Raw genomic sequence first — 11,028 nt, forward strand, 5'->3', positions numbered from 1 at the left:
TTCTTTAAAAAAAAAACTTTATTAAGATAACAACCAATTGCTTCAAAACATTGAATCACAAAATTAAAATGGTTACGAACAGATACATGAGAGGATGACAATACAAGCCTAAAGACTGCAATGTCATGCAATTGTCAGGATTACTATCGACTGTAAAGTTTCTTGAAATGCGTACATGTTAAGTTGTAATCCCTAAAATGTAATAAGAAAAAATCTTTAAAATTCTTTAAATGAAGATGAGAATAAAAAATATTTACATAATAAAAAGAGAAAAAAAAAGAAGAAGATAAGTACTGTAGCTGTTTTTGGTAGAACTGCTCAACTAGCTCAACTTCTTAACATGAAAGTCAACATATTTGGATAATAGTAGTAAAAAAAGTGAAATATTGTATATTGATAGTTGCTACACTACATTTTTACTAACTTTTCAAAACAGTGAATTAATATAATTCGTGTTGCTAAAGAAACGCCTCTTTCCCTTAATGGAGGAATCTGGAGAATGTGTGAAGAAAAAAATAAGAATCAAAAAAGTATATAAAAAAATGTCTGATGGAACAATTAAGAAAAGTTTGGTATCTAGACATTTTCAGCATTTAAAGTCCATTTGATGCTCTGCAAGACTATCAGAACCCCCTCTGAAACAGAAGAGGGAGTCTTGTGCGGTACAAGACATATTTATTGAACCCAGAGACTCATAAGCAGAAAGCTTATGTGGATTTATGGTGCGGAGGGCTGATGGAAATCACGCAGATCACTCCTTGCTGGTGACATCATTAAGTTTCAAAGACTCTTCCCTAGATTTATTCTTCTTGTCCCGTGCCTCTCCCTCCACATGCCACCCCACCATCAGCTGGTACACAAGCACACCAATAACGGATCCGATGAAGGGGGCGAAGATGGGCACCAAAAACCAACAATCCCTGGCACTGTTGCAAACCAAAATAGAAACACTCATTACTTTTTACTGACAGAATGGAAAAACTTGAAAGCGTTGCACATAATATGTTAATAATAATATGTTCATAATATGTACATAATATGTTCATGTCACGGGAATTAAATGTATACACTTACGTGAAGACTTCACCACCCCATCCAGCAATGGCGGTGAAAAGACGAGGCCCGAAATCTCTAGCTGGGTTAACTGCATAACCAGAATTGAAGCCCATGGAGAGGCCAATGACAAGAACGCTAAATCCCACCGTGAAGGCCTCAAGACCTTGGGGAATCGGGTTGTTGTAGGGGTCCACAATGGCCAGGATGCAGACAATCAGAGATGATGTGCCTATCACCTGGAGAGATGGTTATATTTATAATTTATATACAAAAATCTAAAATATATTACATATAATACCTTTAATAATTGTTATTAACATCAATAAAAATGGGGTATATACAGAGCATGTGTTTGATGGTTTAATGAGAGATTTTATTATTCATTTAAGTTAATCACAAGCTGGTAAGCTTGCAGTTACTGACCTGGTCAAAAAATCCATTTAAGATGGTGAGATGCGGGCTTGGGTAAGTAGCAAAAATCCCAGCAGTGGCTTTTGGCCCAATTACAATCAACTCATTTGATTCTCCAGCATAATCATACATTGCATCTAAAATAAAATTTAAAAAAAAAATGTCAAAAAGGAGAAACATAATATACACTTTTGACAAGAAAGAACATTAATACTATGTAACATGTACCATGGTATTCAGCAAAGATAATTGCGGCACCCAAGAAGGATCCAAGTGTTTGGAACAGAAAGTACACAGGAAACTTTCTCCACTGTTCTCGTCCCAAGAGGCAAAGAGCAAATGTAACTGCTGGATTTAAATGTCCGCCTAAAGATGGAAAAAAAAAAAAAAAAATTCTTTCATCCAATAAGTTCATCCACAAAAAATCTTTTATAAAAACTAGGTCTTGTTTTTATAGCCGTGCGTAACAACAGCTTAAGATGCAATTTTAGAGGAGTTTGCCTACCTGACACCTGGCCGCAAACCAAGATTCCAAGGGTAGCGGCAAACCCAAAAGCAAGGTTTACAGTGAGAAAGAGTCCGTGAGATCCTTCACTTAGTACCACTTGGGCCACTGCACCACAGCCAAACATCTGTGAATGATGTGAAAAAAGAACATGCGTTAATTACTGTTTGAGAAACCACACATTGTTTCAAGCGTGCCATTTCTTTCAGCACTAGGAAAAATCATTTTACCATCTAGGCCTTTCACAGCATTTAAATTGTGAGCCACAACATATACTTTACACTGGTGATGAGAATAGCAGGTTGCAGTTTCAAACTCTGCTAAAAATAAAATAAGTAGTATTCCCTTTTGTTGGAACACTACAAATCTATAGTGACTTTGGGCTGCACATCTTCACATAGAACATCTCAGACAGGTCATTACAAGTCCCTTCTGACAAAGAGCAATTATAAGAATCTGTTCAGACTTGTGGCTGAAGTTTTCATTTTAAAGGTTACCTCAGTGTGACCCTAAATACCTGTGACATTATATTGAATTATCAGGTCACTCTATGGCTTTTCTAAAGTCAAGTAATTGCCATGGAGCGTTGAAGAGCTTTCGTGAGCGTAAAATCTCAGCAACAATGTCAACACAAGCCTAAATATGGCATCTCACAAAACCAATTTATGACCTAAGCATGGCCCCCAAAATATTTCCTTTTGTTTTCAGTAACCACAAAATGCTTATACATTTCCTTGTGTTATTCATTTTATTTCACCTTTTTTCCACAGCATTGTGTGACCAAAGACAAATGGTTCCTGTTTCTGCTCTGGGAAGAGCGTTTGCTGATAAAGTCAATATCACAACACTGACCTTCACAGACAAAGACTGTGTTCAAAGTAGCTTGCACATCGAACACCTTTTGCCACACAGCAAACATCACACCTGTTGAGTGTTTCAGTTATCTTATGACCTCTCTATTCAAGTATTATCTCTCATATAATCAGGGCCACACACCTTAAAAGCAAACTGTGAGTGTACTTCTTGAAATTAGTTTTTACTGAAGTGCTTGTAAAATCACATAATTGTCCTGAGACCATTTTGTAGCAGCAGTTTGGTGTCAATATTCTCTTTAACAAGAGTCAAATTTCATACCCCTCCTATGACTGTCATGCACACACACCCCTGATCTCTTACAGCAGCTGATTCTTCGCTCTAGTCTGCCGCGTGCGATGCTTTAATCAGACATCCTGTTTAGCACAATGTTTGACAACATTTCCGTGACTGTGTAGAAAATTGGTGGGAAATTGTCAGGTATCTGTTAATAAGCCTTTTTTTTTCATCTTGGTTAATATCTAATTATCTAAACACTAAATATGGTTGCATTAATATCAAATGTATCCAAAATATAGATTTTATATGTTTAGAATATGAAAAAATGGACTAAAGTATATTTCAAAATGAATCCTTGTTGTTCGTGTGGCAAATGCACTCTGATGATATTGGCTCAATGCCTTAAGATGATTCATTAAACCTCAGCATATTATGTTATCTCTCACGCGTGGATTGTGGTTTTATAATGGAAGTGATGACACAAGTGCTATTTATCGAAAGCTTTGGTATGCGCTTCTTTCCTGATGCAAGCTGCCTTACTAAATGCTATGTGCGCTGTTTGTCACAGAGAAAATTGCCACTAAATTAGAGAGGATGTTCAAGTATGCTTTTTTCTGTTTATCATGCATGTCAAGAGTGTTTGTTTTTCTCACGAACAGGATTCTATCTACCATTTTTTTCGTATCTATTTGCAAATTACTTCCTTTAAGAATAGTTCCTCAGGACATATTTGACATTCATACATACTTTCAATAATAGACAATGCAGTAAACTTCCTTTATAGGTTCATCATGTATGATTCAATTGTTTTTAAATGTTTTTGTTCACACAATGGGATTGAAAACAACCCCAATGACTTTCTTCGAATAGAAAAAAAAAATACAATTTGAAAAGAATTTTCATTTTTGGGTACTTTTTGAACTATCTCTTGGATTGAAGACCAGCTGCAGGAGACTAAAACATGCTAATGTAAGATCTATAGTACAGATTTATATGCTAATTTGCATGAATCTATCATTCAGTTATTTGCTTATGGAAAATGTGAGTTCTTGCAAGTGCCAAAGTACTCATTACAGCCTGACTCTGTCATCAATCTGAGTGAGAAGAAGTGCAAGAGTGTGCAATTGAGCAATTCCACAGCTGATGCTCTACTGTAGCAACATTACACTACAAACCAAACTTATTTCTTTTATTACAGGTTATGTGAGACATAAACTCACTGTTTCAGACCATATGACAAACTGCATTTGTATTAAGTTCTTCTGACCTCAGCTTTGATGCTATTAAAACTAATGTTGTGATTAAGTGTCTAAATTATGATTAGGAAGAAATACCCACCACCAGGATGAGAGTTCCCAAGCATTCAGCCAATCCCTGGCGCAGCAGCTTGTTGCGGATCTGGAAAGTGTGTGCAAGCTTATCCAGCATAGCCTTCTGCCAACCCATCTTTCAGCCGGGTGTGGATGTCTTTCTTTGACTGTGTGAAACAACCAGTATGTCCTCAGAGATGTATACTCAAGTGAAGGCCAGGGCTCTGCTCTTATAGCCACGCTGGATCAGGACCAGCCCTTCATGCTCCAGCCTGCCCCCTTACATACTTCCTTATTTCACACACACTCACCTATACACCACATTAACTCCCTCAAACCCTCCCAGTACTATTAACTTATGCACTCACACCCCTTCACATTGCATTCCTGTGCTGTTCCTCTCTATTATAGAACAGGTTCTTCTTTTTTTTTTTTTTTCCTTTCTCTCACATCTTTGTATTTTTGAAATCTTCTGAAACTTCATCACCTTCTATTAAGGCTTTTGGTTTAAAATTGGGCCCGGGTGTGAAATTTTAGAAGTATATTTGACTAATCTCTAAAGGGCCAGTGGAAGGAGAAGAGTTTCATTTTGTGTTAACAAAAAGCATGACTATGGCTCTGGCTCCAGGAATGGGCAGGGTCACTTGCTTAGTAGTATATGATTCATAAAAAAAATTCAGTTACCAATGAAGCTGATTAGGCACTAAATTAATCTAAATCATCATTATTTTGAAACATATAATTGTTTTGTTTTTTTACAATAAGGCCATTAATATTCTGAAACACGAGAATTCTTATTACATAATTTCTTGATTGATTGTGACAGAGGCTGTTTATTTGAATGGCAAAATTGCACTATTACTAATCATTTATACTGATTTAATCAAATACTGATTTGGCACAGTCAAATACCTGGTTGCATAGACTATAATGTAGGTGATTTCTGAATAAATGGTATTTTTTAAATAAGAAAAAAATAGAAAGAGCAGTATACTCAGTGGCGGATCTAGGATTTTTTAAAAGCAGGGGTCACAGTGAGGCCACATAGTTTACTGTTCATGTGCAATTCTTAAATTAACGAGTTTTGCATACATTTTATCTCTTTCCTTTGCTGCTGGCTCTAGAGCTTTGTTCATTAACTGTTCTTTAAAGCCCTAAGTTTTTTTCTAAACACTTTTTGGATTTATAAACTATTGCAATAACAGCTTAAATATTGCCATATTTTATTTTTTCTTCATTAAGAGTAACACACAGAATAAAATATAAAACAACATTTGAAGAAAAAAAAAAAGGCTTCTTATTACAGAATGAGGCAAACATACACTATTTTGTAGTATTCTGTGATCAAGGCTATTTCGATTAGCATTGCATTCTCAATATAGCCTACTTTATTCTTATGAAAATACCTGAGATGATGAGTCTCACTTTTATGAGTCTACCTTGTACTTTCTGCACGAGGGCTCCCTCTGGCTTCGTGTATGAATTAAAACATACATTACAGCAATAATCAAATTCATTTTTAATGACAATTAAAATGTAAAACAGTATTAACCATCTGGAACTTTATCGTGAAGGCGCTAACAGTTTCTTAAGACATTGCCCTGTTTGTTCTCTTTCTTGTCTTGATTGAAATTTCAGTGAAATATTCATAACAACATTACACATTTATTTAACCAAGCATTTTTAACACACCTCTACGTAACGTGAGTGTCTTGATCTTACTTTATTTTTAAACCAAATTCCTCAGTTTTTCTACCTGTCGATAATTCTAAAGGAAAGCACGCCTGGAACCTAACGTTGCTATCATAGGCGTAATTTGCGGGTGGGACACGTCCCCACCACTTTTCACCAGGGTCGATATTGTCCCTACCACTTTTTGAAACATCTTGTGGCATGGATGTACCTAACAGGGCCATAACCACCATAAGTGGCGGCTGGTGCTAAATTTTTTTTGGCACAAAGAAAAAGAAAAAAGAAAAAAAAGATTTAGAGATGCAGAATTGTTAAATAATGTGATGTAATGTATCACTACTGCTTATCTAAAACATGGAAAACTCAGTATTAAAAGCATGCCTTAGGGCTGGGCGATATAAAATCTGTATTTAATTAAAAAATTTTTAATTAATTTTTTTTTTTATTTCATATCCTGCCCAATATTTTCCTACAAACAATGTTCGTATTGAAGGCTATAAAACAAACATGAATGTAACCATGTATGTTATATTATGCACAAAAAAGGGGTCAAATTACATGAGGCCTACATTCTAACATTGTGACTCTACAATCTAAAAACAAAATAATGCTTTTTAAAGCAGAAGTTACATTCACTAAACTAAAACTGAAAATAAAAAAAGCACAGACTAATTTTTAGTCTATTATGATTACCCTACAATAATCACTTTACAGTTACTGCTATCATAAAAATACACTTAGGTGTAGGTTCGAAATTCTACATATGGCACATTTATGTTCGCAAACAAAAACAAATAATCAACAACAAATATTTTAGTTAAATGTATATTTTAGTCAGAATTATTGCGCTCCGTCTGTTTGGCGCGCATGCGCACGGCGGCGCTCGTTCACGGAAGTTTGTGCTTCCACTCCTGTCTCCTGGACAGCAAAATGGAAATATTTTCTCGACTTTCTAACATTTACAGATGGAGAAAATGTCTGTGAAATGTAAGTTATGCACTGAGGAAATTACTAGATGTCACTTTAGCTTAAAGATTATAAATAGAGACGTTCCCACCAATCGCTGCACAAGTTAAGGTTACGTATGATGACGAAAGCATGTTAGTGCTAGCCCTCCCGGAACACATAGAGAATGCATTGCAGTGCCTGCAGTTCGAGAAAAAAGTTTTTTGAATGGAAGTCTATGGGAGCACTCGGGGCAAATCTCGGCCAGAGTGAAATCGCCCAAAAAGAGGCGGAACTCCACAGAACTGATCCCCCCCCAATGTTCAAGACATGGTTACGCAATGGTAGGCTACCTAATACACATGAAACATCTCCAGTTGACTAGCAAAGCATTAATTTCATTCGTTAAATAAGATTTGATCTGGCGCTGGAAGGTGTTGTTTTTGAAATTATGCTGAGCGTTCGTTGATGTAGCCGGTTATCAGTGGCATGCTACTGTGCTCTCTTGGCGCTCGTGCAGTCCACACAGAAGAGGGCTTTATCACTGAACGCAGGTTTTAATGAGGGAGGGGTCGGTGAACTTAAAAAACGGTGTGTACTGATGTTAATTCATGTTTATTACTAGTAGGAAGAGATGATCGGTTCATGTGCCGCTTGAACTGAAACGCAGCGATCACAGACACACACACACACACACACACACACACACACAAACACTCATGTCCCACCCACTTTTTAAAACAAAGTTACGCCACTGGTTGCTATAGTAGGCTAACAAACGCATCCTCCACTCGCGCCTGTTTTAAAGATAAACCGCATGCTCTTATGTTAGCAGAAGGCGTATAGGTTCAACAGTGTTAAGTTAAATAGCGCAAACGTTATCATTCAACTGAAATGTACACATTCATTTTAGACACTTACATTATGCTCTTGCGCCGTCCATGTGATAACGCGGGTTGAATTGACGTAGATCAGCGATGAGTGACAGGGCAGGGACACTTCGGGGGCCAATCAGATTTCAGATGGTTCAGTGCCCCATCTGGCCCCACCCCTGGATCCACCAGTGAGTATACTTCATGGACAACACAGTGATGTGTAAAAAGTGTTAAGAAGATGACAATAATATCCTCCTGAGACCCAGAAAAAAAAAGTTTTTTGAATTTAGTATTTTTTCACGTCATTATTTTGTTTAGAGCGTAAGAAACAAATGAAAAAAATAACATTTTTCAAGAATTATATTTTATTCATATGTTATGCTATGTCCTCTGTAGTGGACACCAGGACTAAGTTGTTTAAAAAATAAAATGACATGAAATGACATGTATAGGCAAAAACAATGGGATTTTTTTTTTTTTTTTAATCACCAATCACTTTTTAGACTTCAGTATTGTTTTTAACCAAACATAAAGATGATTCTCAGCTATGTTATGAAAAATATAATGGAATTAATTGATATACCATTTTACTTTATGCAATATGTGGGTAAAATGGCCATACATGGGTTTTCCCATTCAATACAATGTATCTATACACTGTATCTAATTTGCATATTAATGTGTTCTTGAAGCAACATGCAATGAAAAAAGAAGTGTAATAATGAGAGTAATAATTGGTAACATTTTCATAATAATATCTAATAATTAATAGGAATATTGATATATAATTTCTTTCCCTATTCACTTGTTTTATCTTCTAAAATGCCTGATAAACATGATTTAAGTCCTGGTGTCCTCTACAGAGGTCATGTATGAAATCAATGTCCTGTTTCGTAACAGAAAGTCATATTTTGATTTGAAACCCCATAACTAGTTCTGTGAATCTTTGGTTAGACAGCGAATCGATTCGATTCATGATTCATAGGTGTTCGATTCGATTCAAGAACGATTTTTGCAAATTCAGAATGATTCAGTTCGAGACGATTCACATTAAAATTCGATGCGATTCGATTTATTTGATTCAATTCTGCATTTTTATATGCATTCATTAGGGTTATTGAAATGCTTTCCCCAGTGTGTCTTAGTCAGGGTGCGAATTACACAGCGGCCTTCAGGAGGTCAGAGAGTAAGGGCAAAAAACAACCTTTTGTTCATTGTTAATGTTGGATCATGTTAGTTATAATGATGCTAAATAACTTTATTTTAATAGCCTAAAAATTGGCATTTGTAGAAATTTGCATAAGCCAAAATTTTAAAAGACTTTAAAAGTATTGTTAGTTCATGTTAACTATAGTGCAGGATAGTGGCTATAACCTTATTAAAGTGTTCCAGGTATACTAATGCTTACATGGAGAGACTAACTTAGAATATCATGCACTGTTAGTTATTTCAGCAGTTTCCTTTGCACATTCAGTTTAACAACATTAAGTTAAATTTCATTTATCATTCATTGGAACTGTGCGTATGCATTTAGACACTTATATTATGTGTTTGGTCCGTCCATGCATTAAATGCGTGCCCTTGAATAAGCGGGGTTTTACTTCAACTGCTCAGGTAATGTCAATGGTATGACCAATTTCCGTAAAACTTCAGTATTTTATCTCATATAAAACAACGGTGACATTTCCGCGCAATGAAAGCGTTTTATTTCAAGAGTAGACCATGCAATGACTTGGCAGCTTAATCAATGGCTTGAGCGGTTTGACTCAGGACTATAGACTGCCATCTGCTCATATGAATAGCAGTGGCCGTCCTGAGGAGAGCTCAAACGTGGGCTGCTCAAAACTGTTGATGAGAGCTGTGGACGGAGCGTGAGCGCAATCCAGTGAAAGGCGGTAAAGAGTGCAGCACGTGTCTGTGAAGGAGAGCTGTGAGGGCGAATTATGGCGCACGTCTCCATCAATTTGCACATGTAGTAATTTAATGTTTATATATTTTGAAGCACTGAATCGCTATAGAATCGCGATTAATCCAATTCGCATTTTACATCGATTATCGACTGAAATTAACGATTCACGATTCAAAAAACATGTTTCAAGATTGATGCATATGCATCGTCAGGATTTGTAATCGATGCATCGAGAAAATGAGTGAATCATGAGTTACACCCCTACCCATAACATTTTCCTGAGATGTTGATTTATAACAAACAATTTGAAAATTAATCTGATTTAAATGATAATTACAAAATATTATCATATTTCCATAAGAGTGCTAATTTTCATTTTCAGTCATATTGAAAGACCAAGAAGTTGTTGTTGTCATGGCGAAACCTCTAAAAATGTGGTATCTCTGCAAAGCCCTGAATGTGCTCTTTACAGGACATCCAGACTTAAAACTGTGACATGTTTGATGTCAGAGAAAATCACTAAAATATAATGTCCACTACAGAGGACAAAAGTCTATTCCTGGGTTCCAGGAGGATATCTTCGTTTTGCATTTTAATAAAGCTGCTGAGAAGAAAACAAAAAAACAAAAAAACAAATGAGTAAAAATGTAATCTACATATATGAAATCTTATATCTACACCCTGCCCCAGCACATCCGGCATCCGCATTGCATGTCCTCCCTGACTGAACAGGAAACAGCACTGATGCACATCAAAACAGAAAAAGATGTGCACAAATAGAAAGCTCTTGAATCCACCTGTCCTGAAGGGTGAACTGCTAATATTTGATGTAACAGTTGGGAGAATATTTTCATTGTAATTTGCAGTGCAGATTGTGGATCAAATAGCCAAGGCTATTTTCTAGATGTCAAATAATGTTCGTTATATTACATTTATTTACACCTTTTATGCATTCAAATTTATGTAATTGCAATTCTTTCTGTAATTATGACGCGTATAGTAACCATGTTTCACAGGAGCCCTTCCATACTCCCTGAGATCAGTTTTTATAAATTTAATTTAATGTGGATGAGGCTAGAACTGCGGTCTTTATGTTAAACGGGTCGGGTACAGAATTCATTTATAGCTAAATGCTGCTGTCGGATAACAAGTGTTTTCTATATATTAAGTTCTGTGGGTGCAGGTCTGCCAAACAGAAGAACCCATGCAGGACTCTGGCACACAGCACAAGCA

At 36.2% G+C, this 11,028-nt stretch overlaps 1 protein-coding gene across 1 annotated transcript; it reads right to left on the minus strand.

Moving 5' to 3' along the window:
• Window positions 1-4,638, minus strand: aqp3a (aquaporin 3a). The gene is made up of 6 exons (XM_051895442.1): window positions 4,403-4,638; window positions 1,973-2,099; window positions 1,696-1,833; window positions 1,480-1,604; window positions 1,075-1,292; window positions 1-926 (listed from the first exon to the last, which is right to left on the minus strand). The coding sequence occupies exons 1-6, from the start codon at window positions 4,508-4,510 to the stop codon at window positions 752-754; spliced, it is 891 nt and encodes a 296-aa protein (XP_051751402.1). The 5' UTR covers window positions 4,511-4,638; the 3' UTR covers window positions 1-751.
• Between the last annotated feature and the right edge of the window lie 6,390 nt (window positions 4,639-11,028).

This window comes from Ctenopharyngodon idella, chromosome 5 (genome assembly GCF_019924925.1).
Source record: "Ctenopharyngodon idella isolate HZGC_01 chromosome 5, HZGC01, whole genome shotgun sequence".
In the NCBI taxonomy this organism is placed as follows: domain Eukaryota; kingdom Metazoa; phylum Chordata; class Actinopteri; order Cypriniformes; family Xenocyprididae; genus Ctenopharyngodon; species Ctenopharyngodon idella.

What these genes read in the sequence shown, in the direction of transcription:
- aqp3a (XM_051895442.1), bottom strand. Translation starts at nt 4,510, where the DNA reads ATGGGTTGGCAGAAGGCTATGCTGGATAAGCTTGCACACACTTTCCAG. An exon ending in GGTTTGCGGCCAGGTGTCAG is followed by an intron (nt 1,834 to 1,972) that starts GTAGGCAAACTC and finishes TTCCATCTTTAG; the next exon opens with GCGGACATTTAAATCCAGCA. An exon ending in TATCTTTGCTGAATACCATG is followed by an intron (nt 1,605 to 1,695) that starts GTACATGTTACA and finishes ATTTTATTTTAG; the next exon opens with ATGCAATGTATGATTATGCT.